This window comes from Mesoplodon densirostris, chromosome 10, assembly GCF_025265405.1.
Source record: "Mesoplodon densirostris isolate mMesDen1 chromosome 10, mMesDen1 primary haplotype, whole genome shotgun sequence".
Lineage (NCBI taxonomy): Eukaryota > Metazoa > Chordata > Mammalia > Artiodactyla > Ziphiidae > Mesoplodon > Mesoplodon densirostris.
This window is the reverse complement of record NC_082670.1, coordinates 63,173,401-63,200,842: the sequence shown is the minus strand read 5'-3', so window position 1 is coordinate 63,200,842 and position 27,442 is coordinate 63,173,401. Positions and strand designations below refer to the sequence as shown.

At 41.1% G+C, this 27,442-nt stretch overlaps 1 protein-coding gene and 1 pseudogene across 6 annotated transcripts in view; both read left to right on the top strand.

The window, feature by feature from the left end:
* ABHD5 (abhydrolase domain containing 5, lysophosphatidic acid acyltransferase) overlaps positions 1-6,595 on the top strand; it is a 34,929-nt gene extending 28,334 nt beyond the window's left edge. For all 6 annotated transcript variants that reach the window (XM_060110818.1, XM_060110822.1, XM_060110819.1 and 3 more), the window contains 2 exons: positions 4,482-4,668; positions 5,259-6,595. In XM_060110818.1, coding sequence (XP_059966801.1) covers positions 4,482-4,668; positions 5,259-5,348 — 277 coding nt within the window. In that variant the 3' untranslated portion in view covers positions 5,349-6,595. The remainder of the gene's footprint in view (positions 1-4,481; positions 4,669-5,258) is intronic.
* An 18,283-nt stretch (positions 6,596-24,878) lies between these two features.
* LOC132498064 (small nucleolar RNA SNORA70) lies at positions 24,879-25,003 on the top strand (annotated as a pseudogene).
* Positions 25,004-27,442: the final 2,439 nt, after the last annotated feature.

Below are 27,442 nucleotides of genomic sequence, written 5' to 3'. Positions count from 1 at the left end.
AATTTACTGTGTTTGTGTTTTAGGCTTTTATTTTTTGAAAATATATGAATAGTCCAGGAGGTTTTTATCAGTATGTAAATAACTAAATTTAAAAGGACAAGTAGTTAAATGACTAACGCTTCCTAATTTACTCATCTATTCAAGGAGCACCTACTGTGTAAAACTTTGTACTGGATTCTGATGAGAGATTAAAAAGCCAGACATACTTTCTTCCCCTAAGGTGCCTGTGGATAGTTGAGGGAAGTCTTGGTCTTGGGCATCTCATTAAGGTGGTCAGAGTTGAGAGAGAAAGAAGCATTTCAAACAAAGCAGCATTCCCAAATGAGTATGAATGTTCTACAAAAAAGGAGTTCTGGGTTAAACAAGAATGGTTTTCTGTACCATGGATCTTCTTAGAACCGTTTTTTAAGCCAAAAATTTTTGTTGTTGTTGTTTGTTTGTTTGTTTGTTTTTTATTTTCGGCTGCGTTGGGTCTTCACTGCTGCATGCGGGCTTTCTCTAGTTGCGAGCTGGGGCTACTCCTCGTTGTGGTGCGTGGGCCTCTCATTGCGGCAGCCTCTCTTGTTGTGGAGCACGGGCTCTAGGCTCGCGGGCTTCAGTAGCTGTAGCTTGTGGGCTCTAGAGCGCAGGCTCAGTAGTTGTGGCACACAGGCTTAGTTGCTCCGCGGCATGTGGGATTTTCCCGGACCAGGGCTCGAACCCGTGTCCCCTGCATTGGCAGGCGGATTCTTAACCACTGTGCCACCAGGAAAGCCCAAGCCGAAGGATTTTGAATCTCCCAGGTGCATGGGAGATACTAGGCAGCATTTTCAAGTTCATTTGCTGATCGCGCTCTTCTTTTACTCAGCACTTCTTCATGTCTGTATGTCAGCATGAGAAACACTGCTGCAGCGGTGAGGAGTAAGTGAGGGGTGAGGGGAAGGGGAGTCTGCGTGAATTTTGACAGTGATTATGAGAGAGAGCATAGTAGAGGGAGCAAGAGGACCAAGCAAAGGTATTTCTTTTTCTTTTTTTTTTTAAATTACTTGTGGATGTTGTGCACGAGGCACCAGTGGGGAAAACAGAGGCTGAAAGTCTTGACAAGCTGGGAGGAGCCTGGAAGACAGAGCCTACAGTCGTTAGGGAGAGGATCAAGAATGGAGTATGAGGGCTTCCCTGGCGGCGCAGTGGTTGAGAGTCCGCCTGCCGATGCAGGGGACACAGGTACATGCCCCGGTCCGGGAAGATCCCACACGCCACGGAGCGGCTGGGCCCGTGAGCCATGGCTGCTGAGCCTGCGCGTCTGGAGCCTGTGCTCTGCAACGGGAGAGGCCACAACAGTGAGAGGCCTGCATACTGCAAAAAAAAAAGAAAAAAAAAAAAGAATGGAGTATGATGATGAGAGCTCGAGTTCTTGTGCTGGGTTCTGTACCAGAATTATTGGAGGAGTTTGTCAAAAATATGGTGCCTCAGCAAAGGAAACCATAAACAAGATGAAAAGGCAACCCTCAGAATGGGAGAAAATATTTGCAAACGATTCAACGGACAAAGGATTAATCTCCAAAATATACAAGAAGCTCATGCAGCTCAATATCAAAAAAACAAACAACCCAATCAAAAATGGGCAGAAGACCTAAATAGACATTTCTCCAAAGATGATATACAGATTTCCAGCAAGCACATGAAAGGATGCTCAACATCACTAATCATTAGAGAAAAGCAAATCAAAACTACAATGAGATATCACCTCACACCAGTCAGAATGGCCGTCATCAAAAAATCTACAAACAATAAATGCTGGAGAGGGTGTGGAGAAAAAGGAACCCTCTTGCACTGTTGGTAGCAATGTAAATTGATACAGCCACTATGGAGAACAGTATGGAGGTTCCTTAAAAAACTAAAAATAGAACTACTCTATGACCCAGCAGTCTCACTACTGGGCATATACCCTGAGAAAACCATAATTCAAAAAGAGACATATACCACAACGTTCACTGCAGCACTATTTACAATAGCCAGGACATGGAAGCAACCTAAGTATCTGTTAACAGATGAATGGATAAAGAAGATGTGCCACATATATACAGTGGAATATTACTCAGCCATAAAAAGAAACGAAACTGAGTCATTTGTAGTGAGGTGGATAGACCTAGAGTCTGTCATACAGAGTGAAGTAAGTCAGAAAGAGAAAAACAAATACTGTATGCTAACACATATATATGGAATCTAAAAAAAAATGGTTCTGATGAACCCAGGGGCAGGACAGGAATAAAGACACAGATGTAGAGAGTGGACTTGAGGACATGGGGAAGGGGAGGGGTAAGCTAGGACGAAGTGAGAGAGTAGCATTGACTTATATACACTACCAAATGTAAGATAGCTAGCTAGTGGGAAGCAGCTGCATAGCACAGGGAGATCAGCTCGGTGCTTTGTGACCACCTAGAGTGGTGGGATGGGGGGGTGGGAGGGAGACACAAGAAGGAGGGGATATGGGGATGTATGTATGCATATAGCTGATTCACTTTGTTGTACAGCAGAAATTAACACAACATTGTAAAGCAATTATACTCCAATAAAAATGTAAAAAAAAATAATAATTGTAATTAAGACCATTGAATATTAAAAAAAAAAAAGTGGTACCTGAACTCTGTCTCTAAGACTCTAATTCAGCAGTTCTGGGCTGCATCTTTAACAAATGCTTCAGATGATTCTAGCCATAGACCATACTTTAAAATATAAAATTGGCACCTCATCCTTTCTAAGACTGAAACTTGGGTGAAAGGCTGAGAGGTGAGACGAAGAGACAGCCTCCTTCACTTTTTTTTTTGTGTGTGTGCCTCTCTCACTTCTGTCAGCGAATATGTACACCTACTTTATTAAAAAGATTGAGGCCATGAGAGCACTTGAGATATAGCTGTAGCCTCCGTCTTTTTTAATAAAGTAGGTTAGAAGTTCTCTGCCAAAGGTGAGGGAGGCTGGAGAGGTTTGGGGGTCCCCCAAGGGTTTGATGTTTTGTGACTCACCAGGCAGTTGGGTCTGGTGGATTAGGTCTACACACTCATTGACTTGTTTCAACAATTTTTAGTGGCCTGTTCCAGGGACATCATCTGTTTTCCTGCATGGTCTTAGTGGTTTGTTCTTCAGTTACTCACATTTCATGATTACGTGTGCCTGTGTAATCCTAGTTTGTTGCCTTTCTTGTGGTGGAACTTGAATTCATAAACGGCCGTTCAGAAGCACACCTAGTACAAGGAAAGAAGATAAATGACGGCAGAATGGATCTGTCCTAGGAGTTTGCCAAATGTTCTGTATTTTATGTGATGGTCAGTCAGCTGTGGCCATGAGAGAAGACATAGGAGAGGCTCAAGAAAACAAAGTTTAGTATACTCACAGGTCCTAGAGAGGGGGTCACTGAATGCTGTGAAGGGTCACGGGGGACGCACCAGATTTTGGTCAGGTGGCAGAAGACAGGAGTGAGGGGAAGTCCAGGCAGGAGCCTTTACTGGGTTCTGCAGGAGAGGCAAGGCAGCGCAGGGTAGGCAGTTTAGGATTTGCTAGTGGAATAATTTCGGTGGGCACTAAGATATAGGGGCGGTTTCTAGTTGTCTGGCACCTGGCCCTGGGATGATTAAGGCAGAGAAACATTGCCTCCGGGGATGTGCAAGCCAGACAGAAGAGGTGCAGCTCTGGATTGGTTAGTTTGCATATTAAGGCAGTCCCAGTTGAGTTGTTTGCTGTCTCTACGAATTGGCTAGCTCCAGGAGGCTGTCTCTCCCCAGCCGGAAAGGTTTTTTGTTGTTGTTGTTTTTGTTTTGTTTTGTTTTGTTTTGCGGTACGTGGGCCTCTCACTGCAGTGGCCTCTCCCATTGCGGAGCACAGGCTCTGGACGCGCAGGCTCAGTGGCCATGGCTCACAGGCCTAGCCGCTCGGCGGCATGTGGGATCTTCCCGGACTGGGGCACGAACCCGTGTCCCCTGACTGGGCAGGCGGACTCTCAACCACTGCGCCACCAGGGAAGCTCCCGGAAAGGTTTTTAAAGATGGCAAACATCAGAACAGGCAGAAAATTTTAAATATAAACAATACACAAAGAATATTTAAGCTGAATTTGTTCTTATCTTGGTGTTGGTTTTGCCGTTGTAGGTAAAATGCTGGTGCGATGAACATGTGGAAAAGCTGCCTTGTAAATAAGTTAGAGTGAAAAAACATATTCCAGCTATCCCCACAGGAAATTTGATGATTTTATGATAGGGACTTAGGGTTGCATGTTTTGATTTGGAAGATGATCATTTTTTTTAGAGTTTAAAGCATCCTTGTTTATCTAATAAAAGCATATATCTTCTTTGGGGTTTGTTCCTTACATTTCCTAGTAAATTATTTTCTATGTAAGCTGCGGTTTTTCTTAAAAGGGGGAGAAGCTAAATATGAGTGTGTTTTGATAGAGGTGGGAGTGTGATACATACTTATCCCCCAGAATCATACATATGATTTTCTCCCTTTAAGTGGTGAGACTGCGTTCAGAAATATGACTGTCCCATATGGATGGGCAAAAAGACCAATGCTGCAGCGAATTGGTAAAATGCACCCTGACATTCCAGTTTCTGTGATCTATGGCGCCCGATCCTGCATAGATGGCAATTCTGGCACCAGCATCCAGTCATTACGACCACATTCATATGTGAAGACGATAGTAAGTGTGTGGTTTATTTTTGGTTTATAGTTGTAGGCGAAGTCTGTTCTATTATCTTTGCTTTCAGTGAGATTTCAGGTCATCCCTGTACTTTCACATCTAAGCTATACCTGCAGCCTTGGTCAGAGACCTGCTGTCACTTGTGACGGGGGCAGGGTTTGACCCATACAAATCTTCATGTCCAGACAGCGAATCCCCATTCTTAGGCCCTTGTCTGTCCTAGAGCCACAGCATCTCCACAGTGGGAGAGACTGAATGAGGGACAGACAGGTCCAATAGCACTGCGACCACCTCCCAAGGCAGCACATTCTTACTTTGTTCAGTGTTTCTGTTGGCCCTATTGTTAGAGGTCAGTTTAGAATGTTATTTTTGCATATGAAAATTTTAGTAAGGTTCACTGGATTTTCTCTTTATTCTTAGATCCTTTATTTAATGAAGTATATAATAGTTACTACAGATCAGTATTGCTTTTTCTTTTATGTTTTATATATAGCTGTTCTCACTTTCATTGCTAAGTGTCTTTGTGTGTGTCATTGTGTTTTATTAAATGCTTTTACTCACTGACCATCTGACTGCTTTCCCTTTCCTAGGCCATTCTCGGAGCAGGGCATTATGTGTATGCAGATCAACCAGAAGACTTTAACCAGAAAGTGAAGGAGATCTGTGACACTGTGGACTGAGCACACTGCAGATGACGTGGGAAATGCACATGGCTAATACAGTTCCTCAGCAATAATTTACAGTCTGTGATGCAGAGTAAGGAATCTCACATGAGAACCAGGCAGTCTTCTTGACTCTACTTTCCCCATGTTTTCTTTATGAAGCTGCTAGCACATTTAAACCAGGTTCTAGAAGAATGATTTTCCTTTCTCCAAAATCAAAATACACAAGAGTCTCCAAATCTAGTAGCTTTAATAAAAGGTTATTTGTCCCTCCGCTGTACTGAAATATTGTAATTTTTCAACTGAAATTTTTATTTCTATCTAACTTTGCTATATCAAGTATTTTTTATATTGCAGTCTGTATTGCCAATTTTAAAAAGTGATTCCTGGGTTTATTATTTTATATGATGTAAAGGTGCACCTTATTTTCCTTGCTTATATATACCATGTCTAATAACTGATAGAGTTAAACAAAACTCGGTGTGTTTTTATTTAAAAATTTGTCACTTTCTTAGAATGCTTCACTTTGTTTTTGAAATGGAGTGTTGAGACAGGGTTTTGGTTAAAAAGATGGGAGTTGATTTCTAGCATTGATTTTTCTTTTTTTCCTCTGTTCTCTATTTAAGCCTGCAAAGCCATGTTCACCATTTTAAATGTGATCCATCCTTAAGTATTTCAAGTACTGAAAAGCCTTACTGAAAGTCTATCCTATTTTCCCCCATTAATACTCTTATTCTTTTCTTTGAGCCAGCATGCAGCAGAAGGAACAGATTTCCTCACTGAGGAGTCATTAAGACTGTTACCTTCCAGTAAGCCAAATCATATATTTTCATCTAACTCTTGTAGATGGGTGCTAAAACTGGATTACATTTTTACCACTAAAATATAAAAATCGGTGGTGCTGTTATATCTCATGGCACCAGAAGTCAGCTAGTACTTGGGGGTTTTTTTGTTTTGTTTTTTTAAGAGTTTTGTGTTGATTAAATAACTTACATACTTGAAGTTATATTACAAAAATTCTGCAAGGTTGATTGAACTATTTGACAGTAACTACCATCAAGTGTAGCACTTTCTTGCTGTTTTTAATACAAGGAAAGCTTCTCTGAAACTGTGAAAAAACTCCATGTGGTAACTGGCTACTACTGAGAAGACCCTCTGCAAAAGAAAGTTGAATAGGATGGTCACCAGCAAGTCATCTTTGCCTTATGTTTTGCTTAATGTTGCTTGTCTAGGAGAAAGGTGGTTATGTAAATAAAAACAGTGAACTAGAGCAAATAATTACTTCATAGTTTTGATTGTTGCATTTAAAAAATGATTAATTAGGAAATATTTAGTTGTTAGGAAATGTAAGGTTGTATCACTGTTGATTAACTGTGAGGAAGACGAACGTTCTGTTTTCAACAATATCTCCCCTGGCCAAAAAATAGGCACATTTCACTGAAGCACGACAAGTAGCTTCCCAGTGAGCAATTTGTCTCAGCTGTGGGATGGACTAGGTTAGTGCAGAAGGTAACAGGAGAGCCAAGTCAGATTTCTCTACCTTGAGAATAAAAGTAGTCTTTACTTTTTTAGTTTGTGTCTTGGATGGCCAGATTCAAACCTATAAGTGGTGCAGATAATTTGGGTCATTTTTGGTGTTTTTATTTGACACACTCTCCAGTCTCTCTTAATTTTCCTTTGCTGGGTGAATGACAGTTTTCAGTCGTACAGGAGGGTTTCTGCACAGGAACCGTGGTCTCAGACCTTAGAGGGAAGTTACTAGGTTCACTTAGTAGACGGGGCTTCTAGCCATAGATGTGCGAAGTGATTCAGGGAAAAGATGTACACAGGTGTCAAGTGGAACTTATTTTCCTAACAACTAATTTTGGTTTCTTTGAAAAATATTGCCATAATTCTTTTTAAAAGGTGAATTTTAACCTTGGGCTATTGTATATGTAATTTTGTGAAGATTGAGCTAACACAGAAGGTCCCAATCCTTGAATTCCTGAAAATAGAGTGGGTCCTAAATGTTTTCTTTAAAAAAAAAAAATCTACTTCAGTATTTGATCTTTGCTAAGTTATGTACAACGTACTTTATTTTACAGAAAATAAAGGAAGGAGGGTAACACTACTAGATATTATAACATACTATAAAAAATTGAGAAAAAGTCCAGGAATTTAGTATATGATAAAGGAATCATCTTACTGGTGGAGAAAAAGACTTAAAAAACAGTGTCGAGACAAATGTGGTTAAGCACCTGGAAGACAGTAAAATTGAATCCATTTCTCACACTCTACAGAAGGATAAAATCCAAGTGGATTAGAGACCCAACTGTAAAAATGAAACCTTCTAAGTAACTGGAAGAAACCGTAGGTGAATTCCTTTATGATCTGAGAGTTGGGAAAACATTCCTATGACTGAAAATCCAGAAGCAATAAAAGGAGAAGTTTATATCTAACCGAAAGAGATTTAGATAGCCAAAACAAGTGAAGTTAAAAAGTAAATAATAAACTGGCAAAAATGTTTGCAACATTTATCACAAAGGGCTAATATAGCCCTAATATGTGAAGAATTTCTAAACTTTGAAAAGAACCAGAAAGAACGGGCAAAAAGATACAGACAAGGACTTCCCTGCTGACGCAGTGGGTAGGACTCCATGCTCCCAATGCAGGGGGCCCGGGTTCGATCCCTGGTCAGGGAACTAGATCCCACATGCATGCCACAGCTGAGAGTACGCATGCCACAATTAAGGAGCCAGCAAGCTGCAACAAGGGAGCCCGCCTGCCGCAACTAAGACCCAGTACAACCAAATAAATAAATAAATAAGATATGGACAGTTCATAGAAAATAAATTGCAAATAAGTAGCTCTTAAACATATGAAGATATGTATAATAAGAGAAATGCAAATTAAAACTACTGAGATACCATTTCTTGCCTGTTGGATTGTGAAAAGTCCAAGTTACACAGTGCACTCTGTTAGTGAGACAGTGGGGAAACAAGCACTCCAGAAAGTACAGATTCCTGTGGATGGAATTTGTTAATAACTATCAAAATTAAATATGAGTTTATCCCTCAGCCAACAGTCTCACTTCTAAAAATCTATCTGAGGTGTACTGGTAAAAATATGAGATGGTGTATGCACAAAGATCTTCATTACAGTGCTATTTATAGCAGCCAAAGAGTGGAAGCCACCCAAATCTCCATCTAGAGGGGATTGATGGAAGAAACCTGGCACATACATACAGTGGAATACTGCACAGCTGTTAAAAAAAAAATGAGGGAACATCTTCAGGAGGGAAGAGGGAGAAGGCTGCAGAACCACACACACATGGAGACACATGTCAGTTGGTTTCTAATCTTATTTGTGAGGATTCTGCCAGTTGAATGCCTGAAAAGGGAGGTGGGATGGCCTTCGGATTGTACCAGCTTAGCTGGCATTGCTAACCAACTGTTGCAGGCTCTGAAAATAAAAACTATCTTGAACTCCTGCCCCCTACCCACCCCCACCAAAATGCTGTCCTGGAGTCCTCTTCAGAGTAGAGGAAGTGAAAGTGAAGAGCAGGTTTGTTGTGCTACCTGATTGTGTAAGAAAGGAGGAGACAAATGAAAAAACGAGCATGCATTTACTTATGTTAAAAAAAAAAAAAAGAGGGGCTTCCCTGGTGGCGCAGTGGTTGAGAGTCCGCCTGCTGATGCAGGGGACACGGGTTCGTGCCCCGATCCAGGAGGATCCCACGTGCCGCAGAGCAGCTGGGCCCATGAGCCATGGCCGCTGAGCCTGCACGTCTGGAGCCTGTGCTCCGCAATGGGAGAGGCCACAACAGTGAGAGGCCCGCGTACTGCAAAAAAAAAGAAAGAAAAAGAAAAATGGAAGGATTAATTACATCAATAACTAATAAATCAGTTCCCTTGGGAGTGGTAGTAGGGAGCTGGCCAGAGATGGCACCTAGGTCTGTATCTTGTTTTATACTTTTTACTTTGGGACCCAGTCAGTGTTTACTATAATTAAAAAAGCAACTCTTAAAACTAAAACTTAACTATCTATCAAATTAGTGGTGTAACCACACACAGAACAATTACTTCAAGTGACTTTAAAGCCCAGCATTTGTCTGCACTTTCCTAATGGAATATATCCTGTGAACTACAATGAAAACTTAAACTGCATTTAGTATTTTCATTTTTAGCAATGATATTGGTGTTGTCCTTTTGAAACTCTATGTATTTACATATGATAAAGCAAATATTAAGTCAAAGGAAGTAAGAGCCAAGATTTTTAGTACAAGAAAGAAGAGATACAAGAATAAAATTAAGTAAAAACCCTGTAATTGTATATTTCAATTGGAAGTACCAGCAAAATACAGTGATTTATTTTTCCTAAAAAATACATGTTGCATAGCTTTATCCACTGAAAAGTCCTAGAAGCAATCAGAAGTCAGTGGCAAGGCATACCCTAGCACCAAGACTGTCCCATTAGAAGGGGCAGGGAAGGGACAAGATGAGGCTGGACCATCTTGTGTTTGAAAGCAAGGAAGCAATCAGAGTAAGGTCATGTCAAAAGGACCCAGGAGCCAACTGGAAGGGGCTTCCATTGGCCAAAGATGGAACAATTTGAGCATCAAAAAGAATAACAATTGACATGAAATATATAAAAATCTATGAGGTCATAATGATAGTTTAAAAAAACATCTATTAGTCACCTTTGGAGATTATTAGGGCACCAACTTACTATTTTGAAAATTAACTGGAAAAATGAAGTATTTATCCTGATTTCTTTGTGTATCAGGTTAACCTGATAAGAGAACGTTTTTCATTTAAGAATCATAACTAAATGCCAGAGAATTGATAGGATTAGGAAATCACCCTATTTAGTAACAGTACGTTACTAAATAACCAATAGATCACTGAAGAAATCAGAGGAAATCAAAAAATACCTAGAGACAAATTACAACAAAAACACGATGATCCAAAACCTGTGGGATGCAGCAAAAGCAGTTCTAAAGGGAAGTTTATAGCAGTACAGTCCAACCTCAAGAAACAAGAAAAATCTCAAACAATCTAACCTTACACCTAAAGGAACTAGCGAAAGAACAAACAAATCCCAAAGTATGTAGAAAAAAAGAAATCATAAAGATCAGAGCAGAAATAAATGAAATAGAAACAAAACAATAGCAAAAATCAATAAAACTAAAAGATGGTTCTTTGAGAAGATAAACAAAATTGATAAACCTTTAGCCAAACTCATCAAGAAAAAGAGGGAGAGGACTCAAATCAATAATATTAGAAATGAAAAAGGAGAAGTTACAACAGACACTGCGGGTATACGAAGCATCGTAAGAGACTACTACAGGCAACTCTTTGCCAATAAGATGAACAGCCTGGAAGAAGTGGATGAGTTTTTAGAAAGGTATAACCTTCCAAGACTGAACAAGGAAAAAATAGAAAATATGAACAGACCAGTCACAAGTAATGAAATTGAAGCTGTGATTAAAAATCTTCTAACAAACAAAAATACGGGACCAGATGGCTTCACAGATGAATTCTGTCAAACATTTTGAGAAGAGCTAACACCCATCCTTCTCAAACTCTTCCAAAACATTGCAGAGGAAAGAACACTCCCAAACTCATTCTACGAGGCCATCATCACTGTGATACCAAAGCCAGACAAAGATGTCACAAAAAAAAGAAAAACTACAGGCCAATAACACTGATGAACATAGATGCAAAAATCCTCAATAAAATGCTAGCAAACAGAATCCAACAACTCCAACAGCACATTAAAAGGATCATATACCATGATCAACTGGGATTTATCCCAGGGATGCAAGGATTCTTCAATATACGCAAATCAGTCAATGTGATACACCATATTAACAAACTGAACAATAAAAACCATATGATCATGTCAATAGATGCAGAAAAAGCTTTTGACAAAATTCAACACCCATTTATGATAAAAACTCTCCAGAAAGTGGGCATAGAGGAACCTACCTCAACATAATAAAGGCCATATACAACAGACCACAGCAAACATCATTCTCAATGGTGAAAAACTGAAACCATTTCCTTTAAGATCAGGAACAAGACAAGGATGTCCACTCTCACCAGTATTATTCAACATCGTTTTGGAAGTCCTAGCCACAGCAATAAGAGAAGAAAAAGAAATAAAGGAATACAAATTGGAAAAGACGTAAAACTGTCACTGTTGGCAGATGACATGATACTATACATAGAGAATCCTAAAAATGCCACCAGAAAACTACTAGAGCTAATCAATGAATTCGGTAAAGTTGCAGGATACAAAATTAGTGCACAGAAATCTCTGGCATTCCTATACACTAACAACAAAAGTTCAGAAAGAGAAATTAAGGAAACAATCCCATTCACCACTGTAACAAAAAAAATAAAGTACCTAGGAATAAACCTACCTAAGGAGGTAAAAGACCTGTACTTAGAAAACTATAAGACACTGATGAAAGAAATCAAGGATGACACAAAGAGATGGAGAGATATACCATGTTCTTGGATTGAAGGAATCAACATTGTGAAAATGACTATACTACCCAAAGCAATCTACAGATTCAGTGCAGTCCCTATCAACAATGGTATTTTGTATAGAACTAGAACAAAAAATCTTAAAACTAGAAAAAAAATCTTAAAACATCCTTAAAAAATCAAGGATGACACAAAGAGATGGAGAGATATACCATGTTCTTGGATTGAAGGAGTCAACATTGTGAAAATGACTATACTACCCAAAGCAATCTACAGATTCAGTGCAGTCCCTATCAAATCAGCAATGGCATTTTGTATAAAACTAGAACAAAAAATCTTAAAACAAAAAATCTTAAAACTTAAAAAGACCCCAAATAGCCAAAGCAATCTTGAGGGAAAAAAACGGAGCTGGGGCTTCCCTGGTGGTGCAGTGGTTGAGAGTCTGCCTGCCGATGCAGGGGACACAGGTTTGTGCCCCAGTGTGGGAAGATCCCACATGCCGCGGAGCGGCTGGGCCCATGAGCCATGGCCGCTGAGCCTGTGTGTCCGGAGCCTGTGCTCAGCAATGGGAGAGGCCACAACAGTGAGAGGCCTGCGTACTGCAAAAAAAAAAAAAAAAAAAAAAAAAACGGAGCTGGAGGAATCAGACTCCCTGACTTCAGACTATACTACAAAGCTACAGTAATCAAGACAACATGGTACTGGCACAAAAACAGAAACATAGATCAATGGAACAGGATAGAAAGGCCAGAGATAAACCGACGCACCTATGGTCAACCAATCTGTGACAAAGGAGGGAAGGCTATACAATGGAGAAAAGACAGTCTCTTCAATAAGTGGTGCTAATATATACAATGGAATATTATTCAGCCATAAGAAAAAACGAAATTGAGTTACTTGTAGTGAGGTAGATGGACCTAGAGTCTGTCATACAGAGTGAAGTAAGTCAGAAAGGGAAAAACAAATACCGTATGCTAACACATACATATGGAATCTAAAAAAACCCACCAAGTTCTGAAGAACCTAGGGGCAGGACAGGAATAAAGACGCAGATGTAGAGAATGGGCTTGAGGACACGGGGAGGGGGAAGGGTAAGCTGGGACAAAGTAAGAGAGTGGCATGGACATATATACACTACCAAATGTAAAATAGATAGCTAGTGAGAAGCAGCCGCATAGCACAGGGACATCAGCTCGGTGCTTTGTGTCCATCTACGGGGGTGAGATAGGGAGGGTGGGAGGGAAACGCAAGAGGGAGGGGATATGGGGATATATGTATACATATAGCTGATTCACTTTGTTATACTGCAGAAACTAACACAACGTTGTAAAGCAATTATACTCCAATAAAGATGTAAAAAAAAAAGTGGTGCTGGGAAAACTGTACAGCTATATGTAAAAGAATGAAATTCAAACACTCCCTAACACCATACACAAAAATACACTAAAAATGGATTAAAGACCTAAATGTAAGACCGGACACTATAAAACTCTTAGAGGAAAACATAGGAGCAAGATCTTTTTTGACCCACCTCCTAGAGTAATGGAAATAAAAACAAATAAACAAATGGGACCTAATGAAACTTAAAAGCTTTTGCATAGCAAAGGAAACTATAAACAAGACAAAAAGACAAACCTCAGAGTGGGAGAAAATATTTGAAAACGAATCAACAGACAAAGGATTAATCTCTAAAATATATAAACAGTTCATGCAGCTCAATATTGAAAAAACAGCCCAATCAAAAAATGGGCAGAAGACCATTTAATAGACATCTCTCCAAAGAAGACATGCAGATGGCCAACAGGCACATGAAAATCTGCTCAACATCACTAATTATTAGAGAAATGCAAATCAAAACTACAATGAGGTATCACCTCACACCAGTTAGAATGGGCATCATCAGAAAATCTACAAACAACAAATGCTGGAGAGAGTGTGGAGAAAAGGGAACCCTCTTGCACTGTTGGTGGAATGTAAATTGATACAGCCACTGTGGAGAACAGTATGGAGGTTCCTTAAAAAACTAAAAATAGAATTACCATATGATCCAGCAATCCCACTACTGGGCATATACTCAGAGAAAACCATAATTCAAAAAGACACATGCACCCCAATGTTCATTGCAGCACTATTTACAATAGCCAGGTCATGGAAGCAACCTAAATGCTCATCAACAGACGAGTAGATAAAGAAGATGTGGCACATACATACAATGGTAAATAGCCATAAAAAGGAACAAAATTGGGTCATTTGTAGAGACGTGGATGGACCTAGAGACTGTCATACAGAGTGAAGTAAGTTAGAAAGAGAAAAACAAATACTGTATATTAACGCATATATGTGGAATCTAGAAAAATGGTACAGATGAACTGTGAGGCAGAAATAGAGACACAGATAAAGAGAACAAATGTATGGACACCAAGGGGGGGAAATGGGGGGAGGGGGTGGTGGCAGTGGGATGAATTGGGAGATGGGGATTGACATATATACACTAAGATACATAAAATGGATAACTAATAACCTGCTGTGTAATAAGTAAAATAAAATTCGAAAAACTAAATAATTTTAAAAAATCATAACTAAATGCCAGAGAATTGATAGGATTAGGAAATCACCCTTTTGTCACCTGTAGTGAAATAATGGATCTAGGCTGCTGAAAGTATTAAGTAAAAAATTTATGGGAGTGGCTTCCCTGGTGGCGCAGTGGTTGGGAATCTGCCTGCCAATGCAGGGGACACCGGTTTGAGCCCTGGTCCAGGAAGATCCCACATGCTGCAGAGCAATTAAGCCCATGCGCCACAACTACTGAGCCTGCGATCTAGAGCCCGTGCTGCACAGCAAGAGAAGCCACCGCAGTGAGAAGCCCACGCACCGCAGCGAAGAGTGGCCCCCACTCGCCACAACTAGAGAAAGCCCGTGCGCAGCAACAAAGACCCAATGCTGCCAAAAATAAATAAATAAAATTTTTAAAAATTTATGGGAAATGTTTTATTGGATGGCTCAGGTTGATAACATCTGAACCCAGTGATCAACCTTAGCATTACTAAAAAAGGAACAACCAGAAGTTACATGCCTCTGACGTGTTGCAATAGCAGCAACCCAACACCAGCCATGATGAATTGTTGCCCAAAACAAAATAGAACCAGAATCTAAGCAAGCCTTTTACATCTAACGATCAATTTGTGAAAGCATGGGCTACTGAGGAACATGTTAAACAACAGGCTTAATCCAGAATGTGGGAAAGTCCACAGGACAAATAATCCACTTTATTCAACAAATTGAATGTGTAAAACAAAGATGGTGGTGGTGGGACTTAAAGATTGGAGAAACTTAATGGACTTGTTTGGATCCTGATTTGAACAAAACCAACCTAAAAAGACATTTTGGGGAACAATTAGAGGAGAATTTAAGATGGATTGGATATCAGATGATATTAAGGAATTATTAATTTCACTGGGTGAAATAATGGTATAGTGACTATGTGTTGTCTTTTTTAAAGCTCTTATTTGTTAGAGATACATACTAAGTACTTGTGGTTAAAATTATGACTGGGATTTACTTGAAAATATTCCAAGAAGGAAAAGGTAGGGGACAGGAAATAGAGAAAATGAGCAGAATGTTATGTTGAAGCTGAGTGAGATACAAAGGAGTTTATTATTCTATTTCCTTTACTTTTATGCATGCTTGACAATTTCCATAATAGAAATTTAAAGAATAAAAGAGAATGGGAGAATGAGGGAGATTGGAAGTTGCCAGTATAGACAACTTTTTTTTTTTTTTTTTCAGGAGTAAAGAAAGAGCAGAAAAGTATGTAATAGCTGGTAGGGGAACCTTATGATTAACTTGGCAGAGAGGGGGAAAATGATGATGCAGGAGAGAATGGTTGGAGTGATGTATTAGCAAGGCTAAGGGCAACTAGGAACTCCCACACACTGCTGGTGGGACTGTAAATAGGTAATCACCACTTTGAAAAATAATTTGCAATATATTGTAAAGCTATATGTGCCCCATACTACTTGACACGGCACTTTCGTTTCCAGTATTCAGTCCCACAAATACAACAGCACCAGTGTGCCAAGACAGCTACAAGATGTTCACTGCAGCACTGTAAGATTAAAAATCTGGAACCTGATATATGACTGATTAAATTCCACACTGGAATATTATGCAGCCTTAAAAATGAGGTGGATCTCAATATATACATGTATCAAATCATCATATTGTACACTTTAAACTTACTCATGTTATATGTCAATAAGATTGCAGTAAATGGAATGTATGAGATAGGTCTATCTATAAGTGACAATATGGAAAATTTCCAGAATATCTTTAATGGAAAAAAACAAAGGGGAAACCCCCCAAAATTCAGAATAGTATTTCATATATATATATATATATTATATATATATATATATATATATAATATATATATATATACATACACAGACATATAAATATATGTATACAGAATACACTTACCGTGTACTCATATATATAGACATTTTGAGGAGGGTAAACATGTACGTGAGTTTGTTAATAATGATTAGCTTTGAAGGGGACAGTTCTGTCGTATATGCTTTTATAAATTTTGGATCCTTGCGCATTCTTTGTTTTAATAAAATCCCTATAAAATATAGAAAAAGTCTTGTTTGCATATGAAATAGTTAAGAAAATAACTGAAGGGGCTTACTGGCTCGGTGTTCTGTGTGGATGTGTAGACCCAGACTGGGGGGCGAGGGACAGGTGTTCAGAGTATGGAAGGCTGTAAGTCTCAGTAATTTAAATTGTTGAAAATTGAGCTATAAAGTTATAACTGGTCTTTGTTTGACCTAAGATAGAAACACAGTCCCAACTTGAAACTGCCCTCTTCATTTGCTCTCTTTTGCTTAAACTTGTTGAAAGGGTGACCTGAATTAGAATATCTGTCTCCCAGTTGGAAACCAGACTTAAGTGCAGGTCTTCCCTCTAACCCTTACTCTTTTCACCTTTCCTCACAGCCCTCCTCTTTCAAATAAGTCCTGATGGGCAGCAGAGAAAGGGTTTATTGATAATGTTGCTATTTGGTGTTAAGTGATGGGGCTTTTCTCTTTTTATTGAGGGGGTGGGAGTTGGGTGTGTAATTTATAAGTACTTTTGTGCATGATCTGTCTCTCCCTTTCCACACCCCTACAATTCTCTAAAGGGGCAAACAGCCTTCCCTCTGCCTTGGATTCTGAAGTGTTCCTGTTTGTCTCATCCCAGCCCTGGCCAGATACTTTTCTTTGCTTTTTAATTTTTTTTTTTATTAAAAGATACCAATATGAGATTAAAACAAAAAAAATCTCCGTATCTATGAAGCTCTACCTCTATTTCTGTCTCTCCCCATCTCATATGCACTCCTGTATTTCTCTTGCTACTTCCTTTAAAACCAATCTTTAGAAAAAATGTTGTAACATTATACTTAATTAGAACTAGAATATCTTTTTTTTCTGTAGTCTGGCTTTTAGGATTACTTAATTAGATTAGCTCCCAGATTTAAAATTGAAAAACACTCTTATCAAGTAGTTTACTAAATAAATGGGTAAAGAATTTTATTCAACCATATAGTTTAATCCTTAAAAAAATTTCTGTATACTCACTTAAGGCTTAGAGAGTTTCCATGAAGTGGCCATTAATTGTTTGAAAATTTAGAATAACCCAAGCCTTTTTCCTTATTAAACATTGAATCCATTTTGAGAGAAGGGTGACTTAGCTGACAGATGTGAGGGCTGAGAGTTATAAATCGGGTTTGTCACACTGTATGACTTGGGACACTTGTTTTGAAGACAGGTATGAAAAGCTAAATGACTGGGCCCATGTCCTCCTTGGTAAAATTAGACGTATTGGTCACAGTGACCAGGGTGGGGGGATTAAGTGCATTACAGACATTACTGCTATGTTTGGTGTGTTCATTATGAGCTATTTCCTAGTTTTTACCTGTGAGTGTTTTTATAATTGGAAGTTACAGCAATGGAAACAATGTTGAGACTAAGATGCCAGCACAAATGATTGGTATTTCACCTTCCTGTGCCAACCAGCTTGCTATATTTCTGCAGATTTGCAAAAACTCCAACAGATCTTTAACCTACATCTATTCAAGTCTTGAAAATGCTGCTTTCCATGGGGTGGGGTGGGCGGGGCTCGGGGGATATGGAGGGGAAAATATGGCAGAGGGAGGCCTTGTGCTGACGTGCAGGAGACTACCGAGGGACCAGTGTCCTGTCTCTGTGTGACGGGACATATCCTAAAGGTTTTCAGTGATGATCTTAAGAAGGGAAGTATCTCCTCTGTGTCTCCAAGTGACTTCTCAGCTTCCCGTGGCCAGCACGAAAGATGTGGGCAGCTGACACATCTTCCTTGGCAGACAGACACCATCTCTTCAAGTGCAGCCTGTTTCAGCCAACATCTGAGCATGCAGTGTGGACTACATCAGCTCTCAGAGCAGCGAGGCTCCAACTCTGCTCGAGTCATTGAAGCTCCTTTTTTGTTTTGTTTTGTTTTGTTTTCTTTTGTTTTTTACATCTTTATTGGAGTATAATTGCTTTACAATGGTGTGTTAGTTTCTGCTTTATAACAAAGTGACTCAGTTATACATATACATATGTTCCCATATCTCCTCCCTCTTGCGTCTCCCTCCCTCCCACCCTCCCTATCTCACCCCTCTAGGTGGTCACAAAGCACCGAGCTGATCTCCCTGTGCTATGTGGCTGCTTCCCACTAGCTAGCTATTTTACGTTTGGTAGTGTATATATGTCCATGCCACTCTCTCACTTTGTCACTTTTGACAGTGCAGAGTTGAGGCCCTACCCCCAGGGGATGCTGATGCTGCAGATCTGTGGGTGTGGCCTGGGAATTTACACTTTGACATCCTCACCCCCACCCCCAATACATCTGACACAGGAGTGTTGGGTTTTTGTTTGGTTTATCAGGCAGTTAATTTGATTGGACTCAAACTGCTACAAACGCTGTCTCTTGGTGGCAGCTGAAATCTCAGTTCAGTCATTGTATCTTTAGCTACAGTCTGGCCCTTATAGCCAGCTGGAAATTTGGGCAGAGATTATATCCAGACTTTGAGGTTCCCTTCTCTGGTTCTCCCCTTTCCAGGACTCCCTGTCATTTTGCAGTGACCTTGCTTGCCCTGAACTCTCTGGTTCTTGAAGCCAGAAAGACTGCTCGTTGTCTCCCAGAGTTCTGGGCCCTGGGTTGTGACATTCCCTCAGGCTAAGAGCTGTGAAAATGCCGTTCTCTATTCCAAGTATCAAGTTCCTTCCTGACTCTGCTTGCCTTTGATCATTCTCTAGTGCTCTCAGAGTATTGTTTCTTGGTCTTGTCCAGTTTATAGTTGTTATAGGTGGGTTTTTTGGTCCCCAGTAGGATCTTCCCCAGCTCTTCTGGAAGTGGAACTCTTGGATCAGACTTTGAGATCACCGTTGTCTAGTGTTTCTTTTGTACAAGCTTGAGACCTGGCTAGGAAGAGGCTTGTATCACTGAAAGACAAAATTGCATCTTATTTCTGTACTTAGCAATCTGTGGAGAGTTCACTTTACTGTAGAAATGTCAACAAGAATTAGCCAAAGCAGGAAATGTGGTGTGGTATTTGTACTGCTTTTAGAGAGTTTGGCCCAAAACTAGCTGAGATGAAAACCAAATATAGTTTGCAGTCAATATCCCGTCTGGAAACTGCCATTTCTACCTCATCTCCCTAAAGTAGCTTCGTTTTAATCCTTTCTATCTTTAGCTTTTGCTGGCCTCATAGGCCTTGCTTACCATGCCCACCAGTGTCTCCAGAGCTTGCAGTGTTTTGTTGGCCCATGATTTCTGAGTCCTTTGCCCTCTCTAGAATTATATTTCTCATACTTATGGCTGGAGCCATGCTGGTTCACTGTCATCTAATAGCCATAGTGCTGTACATTTCTACTAAGCCAACAAAACCAAAGTGCTTAAATTCTTAAGAAATGCCAAATTCTCATAAATCAGGAAGGTTTGGACAACTTCAGATAGTAAAGTACCCCAGTATTCTGCATTGCCCAGAACCCCATGGCACCAACTGTAGAATGAGATTAATGAAATCTTTTTAGTCTGGAAGTCAGCAAAACTTTTGAGGGATGAATGCTTTTAAACTTCTGCATTGCTGATGGAAACGATTCATAATTCCCTAAACTAACCCGTAAGAACCCTAAGAAGTAATGCTCCTGACACATTCCCTCCATATCTCCACTCCCTGATGCTGGTAAAGAAGGAATCTGGAAATAATAAGCTGGCTCTTCTAAGGGGTTTGTTTACTAAAATAATGGAATTTATGTACTAATATAATATGGAATTCTGTGAATCACAGTCCTGTGACCTGTGAATTGGAGCTCTGACATCCAGCTCATCCTTCATTCATCTTTGGCTTGTGGGGACAGGAGCCAGCCAGCCATTAAGGCAGGTGTCACGCATACCTATTGAGCAGCCTCCACTATCAGTGACACAGCTGAGAGCCAAGGAAGAGGAATCAGGCCTGAGGGCTCAAAATGGACACCACCAAGACTTGCACATAAAGCCCTGGATGTCCGAAGATGCAGAGACCCTCCCTCGGCATTCGAGCAGCTGGCATTCTCACCACACTTCCAAACGGCTCTTTTTAAATCTGATGTGTGGCTTTAATCCACATAAAAGCAAGGATTTCCTGGTTCCTAGCCTGTTTTCTGGGAGAGAGTCAACAGCAAAGAGTAAGTTGGTTCATTTTAAAATATAAGCTTTTTATGTTTTCATGGCATCTCTAACCATCATGGCCTTAGATGGAGCTCCCAAGAGATCAACTCTCTTGGTAAAGCAGTAGGTCCCCTCCCTGTAAATGAGGGGTTAAAAGAATGTTCAGTGGTGACCTCATGATGAGCTTGGCAGAGAATATACAATTAGGAACCTGATGTTTTTGAGGAATGGAAAGATGGTCATCTCAGAGGACTGGAGGACGATGGGGATCCTGTGGATGAGAATGGGGAAAGCACAGCACTTTCATAAAGGTGCTACAAGTACCTTACCTCATCCTAACTATCTGTTCTGGGTACCGCATAAGATTTTGGATTTCATTCTAAGGACAATATATAGATGTGGAAGTATATGGGGAAGGTGGAGGATGGAACCAGGTACATTTGAAAGGTATCTCCAGTTTCAAAAGGAGGAAAACGAAGCTCAGAGAGGTTAAATGACTTGCCCAAAGTCATACAGCTAAAGAGTGGTCAGCCAGGACGTTGGAACCAAAATAGTCTCATTCCCTTTAGAGTTTTTTCATTTGGACTTCCTTCTGTGTAATGTCGCCAAATATTATAAATAATGTGCAGGTTTGCCCTGCCGTGTGTGTGAGTGGGCAAGATCTTTACAGAAAGCTAAAGACAGGACAAAGGTCATTTGATTAGCTAAGTTTTGATGTAGATCTCACAAAACTGCCAGCACCCGAGTGAGGCAGAAGTACGTAGGTATTTTCAGAATGATTCCAAGTCTCTCTATGGTAGAAGGTGCTCAAACAAACGTTCTAACAGTACAGGCCACGTTCAGGACAATGAGTAAGGTGTACACCCTCTCCTACTGGGTCATAAGCTCTTTGGGAATCTCTTTCTGCTTATCATTCTTCTGTGTGCTTTTGTTAACTTACTGTAAGGTAAACATATTGCATTGTTGCAAAGGGAGAGGGATTGCATCTGGCCTGGGGGGATCAGAAAACTGGAAAAGGGAGGTGGCATAAGAAGCTGGTGTTAAGAAGCCAGTGTTTAAATACTATTCACCTTTCATAAGAACTAACGTTTATGGAGCACTAATAGTGTGCTCGAAGCTTCGCAACATTGTTTTATTTAACCCTGGGGAAATATACAGTTATTTCACAGATGTAACTTGTTAGAGCAGATGCTACTGATGACGGTGCCCATGTGGCTTTTGGTGAGTCAGCTTCTACTGGCATGGCTGTCAGCTGGTTCACCCTGACCTTTCTATTGAGGGGTACTGTTGGCTGACAGAAGAAGCCTTGCTTGGAGATGTAATCTGGAAGGCAAAGTCAAGGAAATCTGACAAAGAGTTAAGAAATAGGAAAAACACAAGCTGATGAGAGGTATGCATATTGGAGTTCCTGGATCTATCTTCCATCTAAAAAACATTCCAGGGCCTCCCTGGTGGCGCAAGTGGTTAAGAGTCCGCCTGCCGATGCAGGGGATGCAGGTTCGTGCCCCGGTCTGGGAGGATCCCATATGCCGCGGAGCGGCTGGGCCCGTGAGCCATGGCCGCTGGGCCTGCGCATCCGGAGCCTGTGCTCCGCAACGGGAGAGGCCACAGCAGTGAGAGGCCCACATACCGCAAAAAGAAAAAAAAAAAAAAAAAAACATTCCAGAAGGAGAGACTTTAAAATTTTTCTCTTTTAATAGGGAATAGAAAATAGTGGGGTGTTTTTGTTTGTTTTGTTTTGTTTTTTTAAAGTGAATTGCTTTGAGGTGCCCCCAGGTTGTGAGAAGCAATAAGGGGGGAAAAAGTCACACACAGACATCACCTAGTAAGTTTCAACCTCTTAAAGATGCCAAAGATCCTTGGCTAAGGATAAAGAGAAAATCCTACAAGTTTCGAGAGGGAGACATACCCGTGAAGTTTCAACAAATAGACTGGCATCTGATTGCTTGTCCTCAAAGTGGGAGCTATCTACAAAATTCAGAAGGAAAATGATTCTGAACCTAGCATTCTGTGCCCAGTTTACTATCATTAAGTGTGAGAACAAAATAACAATGTCCTTGAACATGCAAAATGCCAGACTGGATTGGATATATAATTTGTGGGACACAGTGCAAAATGAAAATGTGGGTCCCCTTGTTTAAAAATGTTAAGAATTTTAAGATGACAATATCAGAACATTAAACCAAGTGTGAGGCTCTTCTGAATGCAGGGCCCCAGGCAACTACCCAGGTTCATATGACCATGACAATCCCCTGGACCTAGAAAGCTTACCACCTGTGAGCTCTTTCTGGAAAAAAGAAAAATTTAAAAAAAAAAAAGGTGAGGGGGGAATTCCCTGGCAGTCCAGTGGTTAGGACTTGGTGCTTTCAACTGCCATGGCCCCAGATTCAGTCCCTGGTTGGGGAACCAAGATCCTATAAGCCATGTAGCACAGCCAAGAAAAAAAAAGTGAGGAAATAAAACAAACAGGACAAAACACCAAAATACCCTCCCAGTAAAACTTCTAAGTCCTCTGTGGGCCATAGTTTGCCAACCCGATTTAGAGTCATGTGACATAGGTGACTCGGGAGGGGTCAGGGTGAGACAGGAAGTGTGAAGGATTAGGGTTAGCAGGGCATTGCCTCATTCACCCCCGGCTGTGTAAATGGCACCCCACGGAGTTGTGCAGTGCACAGACTCTACAACCGTACATGATAGTCCTGAGGGTAAGATTAAAAGAAAACAAACCTTCCAATCTAGACTGTCCTACCCTAGGAATGGCTAAGTGCTGAGGCCCTAGGCAGCACCCTATTCCTTGGTGGGGTGGGAATGACAGATTGTGAAAGGGCCTTGGAAAAGGAAAGTAGGGGTGGGGTGGGGCCCCTCACTTGCTGAAAGGTAATGCACTTCCAAGAATATCAGGTTCTCAGCAGCTGTCAGGATCGTGCAATGTATTACTTCCCAGAGGATGACGAAGGCAGACCCACCCGGTGACCTGGTCTCATGGAATTTGGCCTCCCTGCTTTGTAGGGCCTGTCCAGCTCTGTTCCACCATGGAAGCAGGGTCAGCAGTACAGAAGGAAAACCCTCGTGAGGCAGAATCATGCATCTCAGAAAGGACTAAGAAGGTCATCGTTCTCACTTTCCTGGAACTCCCTTCCTGGGCTCCTGGGCCAGTTGGACACACAGTTGTGCAGTAAAGCCAAGGTAAACTTTGGCCACTCCTGACAGCAGCTGCTCCAGCAGGTCAAGAGCAGGACAAGGTACAGGAGAGAGATTAAAGTGGTTGCTGCTTTCAGCGGGTTGGACTAAGGCTGGGTAAGAAAGATGCAAAACTCATTCGTCTGACAAGTTCCAGGCTGTTGGCAAAGACCATCACGAGAAGTTCTGCTCTGGACCGGGGAGTTTGCCCAGCAAGTGCTGGGACAAGGGTGCCATGCTCGGGAGTTGGGGGATAAATGAGGCAAGGCTGGAGAAATGGACTTGGAGTAGTCACAAAAGGAGAAGTTAGAGCAAGGGAGGTCCTGGTGGGAGATGGGGAAGGCCACTGCTTTGCCAGGGTCTGGCCTGCTTGGCAGGACCATGGGCATCACCTAACTAAGGAAAAACACAGGCCTGGCTCTGGTGAAAACAGCAGCATCTCCACCAGCTGCTTTTAAAATCCTGATCTTGGCTGTGGAGCTGGGGATCCATTATGCGGCAATAGCATTCACATGGCTCACCCAGAAAATCAACTCAAACTTCTCATCTCTTGCTTTGACTCAAGTCCCCATGGGTGTCCTGCTCCGGAGCTGGCTGTGTACTCAGGGGTTGAATGAGTTGCTCAGGAAAGTTTATGAATTGAATAACACCAGGATGAGTAACCAGAAGTAGTTTTCTAAAAAAGATCTGCAGAGAAAGAAGACCACTCACAGGTTCTGAGACCTGTATAGGTGGGTTGCTTCCTGGAGATCAATGAATGCACTGGATTGAAGGTTTTTGAAACTGGTGATGTAGCAGAACGACCTCAGGGTCTTGTTAAAAGTTCTGAGGCCCAGACTACGGAATCAGATTCTCTTGGCAGGGAGGCCAAAAATCTGGATCCGACGAGTTTCCTGGGTGCTCTAAACATACAGCCTGGTTTGGAAATCCAAACATAGGGGACCTCCAGGGATTATTACTGTCCCTAGAGCAGAGCTGAAATGACTGCCCCAAGCTGCCCACGCTGCCCCGCTGCTCCTGTCTCATGTGCCTGACTGTGCTACAGTCCAGAAGAGGGAAACCAGGAGCGCTTGGTTAGGACATGGTACCTGCCTCCAGAAGCCCCCAGTGCAATGTTTAAATCATGGCACCAGCTACATGCCCCTCCACAGGCAGATAAAAAGTTAGGGAATCCAGCCCTTGAATGGAGTAAATATGGCAAAGCAGGAAAGTGATTAAGAGTTGTCTTCCCAGTGTGCAATGGCTGCAAACAGCAGCCTCCTTAATAGTGTATGGAGCCTGTTGCCCTAAGGGACCTTGGAAACAGCCCTTTCCAGTGGACACCATGACTGGCATGCTGTCCCCAGTCTAGGCTCCAGACGGGTATGCGAGGTACCTTTGGAAAGCCCCAGGGTGCAGTGGCCAGAGTCCACATTGGCCAAGTCATAATGTCCATCCTCACCAAGCTGCAGAATAAGGAGCATGTGATTGAGGCCCTCCACAGGGCCAAGGTCAAGTTCCCTGGCTGCCAGAAGATCCACATCTCCAAGAAGTGGCGATTTACTGAGTTTAATGCAGGTGAATTTGAAAACGTGGTGGCAGAAAAGCAGCTCATCCTGGATGGCTGTGGCATCATATACATCCCTAATCGTGGCCTTCTATGGCGGGCCGTGCGCTCGCAAGAACCTTGGTGCTGTCCCCTCCTTACTCGTGCCCACCAATAAATCCTACTTTCTTGTCAAAAAATTAAAAAGAAGAGTTGTCTTGCTGTTTTGGTGGTGGTGGTGGTGGTGGTGTTTGTTTTGTTTTGTTTTGTTTTTCATTGATGTTGATGAAAATCCAAAGGAGCCATGTCAGGCCACTCTCAAAGGCAGTTGGTACAAAGGATCATTCACTTCTATCTGCACATGTTTAAAATTCCATCAGCAAAGTCATAAAGCATATAGAAAAGAGAAAGGAAAGGGAATTAAAGCTTCTAATGGAAGAATAAGAAAATACGCTAAAATACGCAGAATGAGTATGGTGATTAAGGACGCAAAGTCAGAATAACTGTGCCTATATTCTAGTGGTCAGTACTGAAGATACAAATATATAACTAGACACACAAACTAGAAATACATTTTAGGTTAAAATGAAAATTTGTGCTGATGGAAAGAGGATTAAGATCTAGAAAATCATCCAGACAGAGCATTTTTTTTTAAGCAGATCAAAGTTATCAGACTCTTCAATGTTTGGTAGACTCCTCCAGTGAAATGCAGAGGCCTGGAGATCTTTGTGGGGAGCTTTGTGGTTACAAATTCAACTTCTTTAATGGTTGAATGGTCCTCTAACCATTAGAGAAATTGAATTCAGAGTTCAAAATTTCCTGAAAAAATAAATCTCTTCTGGTTTCAGCTCTGACACGTAAAGAATCTGGAAGTCATTACTCCCATCCTTAAGAAAAAGCTTTAAAAAACTGAAAGTCGGTGACTTTTCTTGGACCCATCACAGAACTGAGGTCACAGGGCAAACAGCCACTTCAGAACCTGGACAGACAGGCAAATCCAAAGAATCACAGCCAAGATCTGTTTACCTGGGGCAGAAGCAAATGGTGAACTGGGGCAAATGGTCTTCAAAGATAGAATAGACAAAAGGATACTGTCTTTAGCAGATAAAGGGCTGACACCCATGATGGGGAGAACATACAGACCCCAGAGAGAACATGAGCAAAGACCATGGATAGGCAAGAGGAGACATAAAAATGCTCAAAACAGTGTGGGAATAAGTTCAAGTTCACTAACGATGAAACAAAAGCAAATTAAACCCCCGAGATAGGTTTCCTAAATTCTCTCCAAGCTGGCTGGAGCAAAGACTCTCTCTGGTGGCCACATCACACTGTTACATCCTTTCTGGAAGGCAGTTTAGCAGCTGATGTCAAGAACCTTAAAACACTGTGTACCCTTTTGCCTAGGAACTCCAACTCTAGGAAACTGCCATGAGAAAAACAGTTGGGGTCAAAGGCTCACACCCAAACATGTTTGCCTCACACTACAGCGATAAGGAAATGCCAGAATATGCAAAATGCTGGCAAGGAGCGGGTGTGTAAACAATTCATGGTATCTATTAAAATGAATGTGGAGAATCCACTAAAATTCCAATAGAAAACGTTTGTTCTTGATGATAGGATAAAATGCTTATGGTGCTGTCTAAAGGGGAACAAAGCATACACATTTGTATAAATCACATATTTTCACCTGCACTTAAAAAAAAAGCAGTCGAAAGGAAATATACAAAATATTAAAAGAGTTTATGTCTGGGCGAGAGCTGGCAGGGAGATTGGAAAATAGAGATAAATATTCTTAAAACTAGAATTTCAATATAAACAAGCAATTTTATGTTCAAGACTTCTACAAATCGTTTTGTTGAGCTTAAAAACCTTTTTTGGACTATAAAAGTACATCAACTCAATGAAAGTTAATTAACGAACAATGTGCTGAAATAATTAAACTGATAAGAAAACTCATGGAATTTTCTAAAAGCCCTGACTACTTACTGTGATTATGTAAATTGTACATAACAGAGAAAATTATTTTAGTGATAGGAGGAAAGGGAGAGGGGGATGGACCATGAGCCTATGTCAAAACCAGTGTGTGTGTGATGGAGGGTTTGTGTGATTCATTTATGTAATCACATCGAAGAGCAGTTCTTTCTCCATTTTTCTATCACTTTAAAAATATTTTAAACACAGAAAGGACAGAATAATATAACCCACTCCTAGATTCAACACGT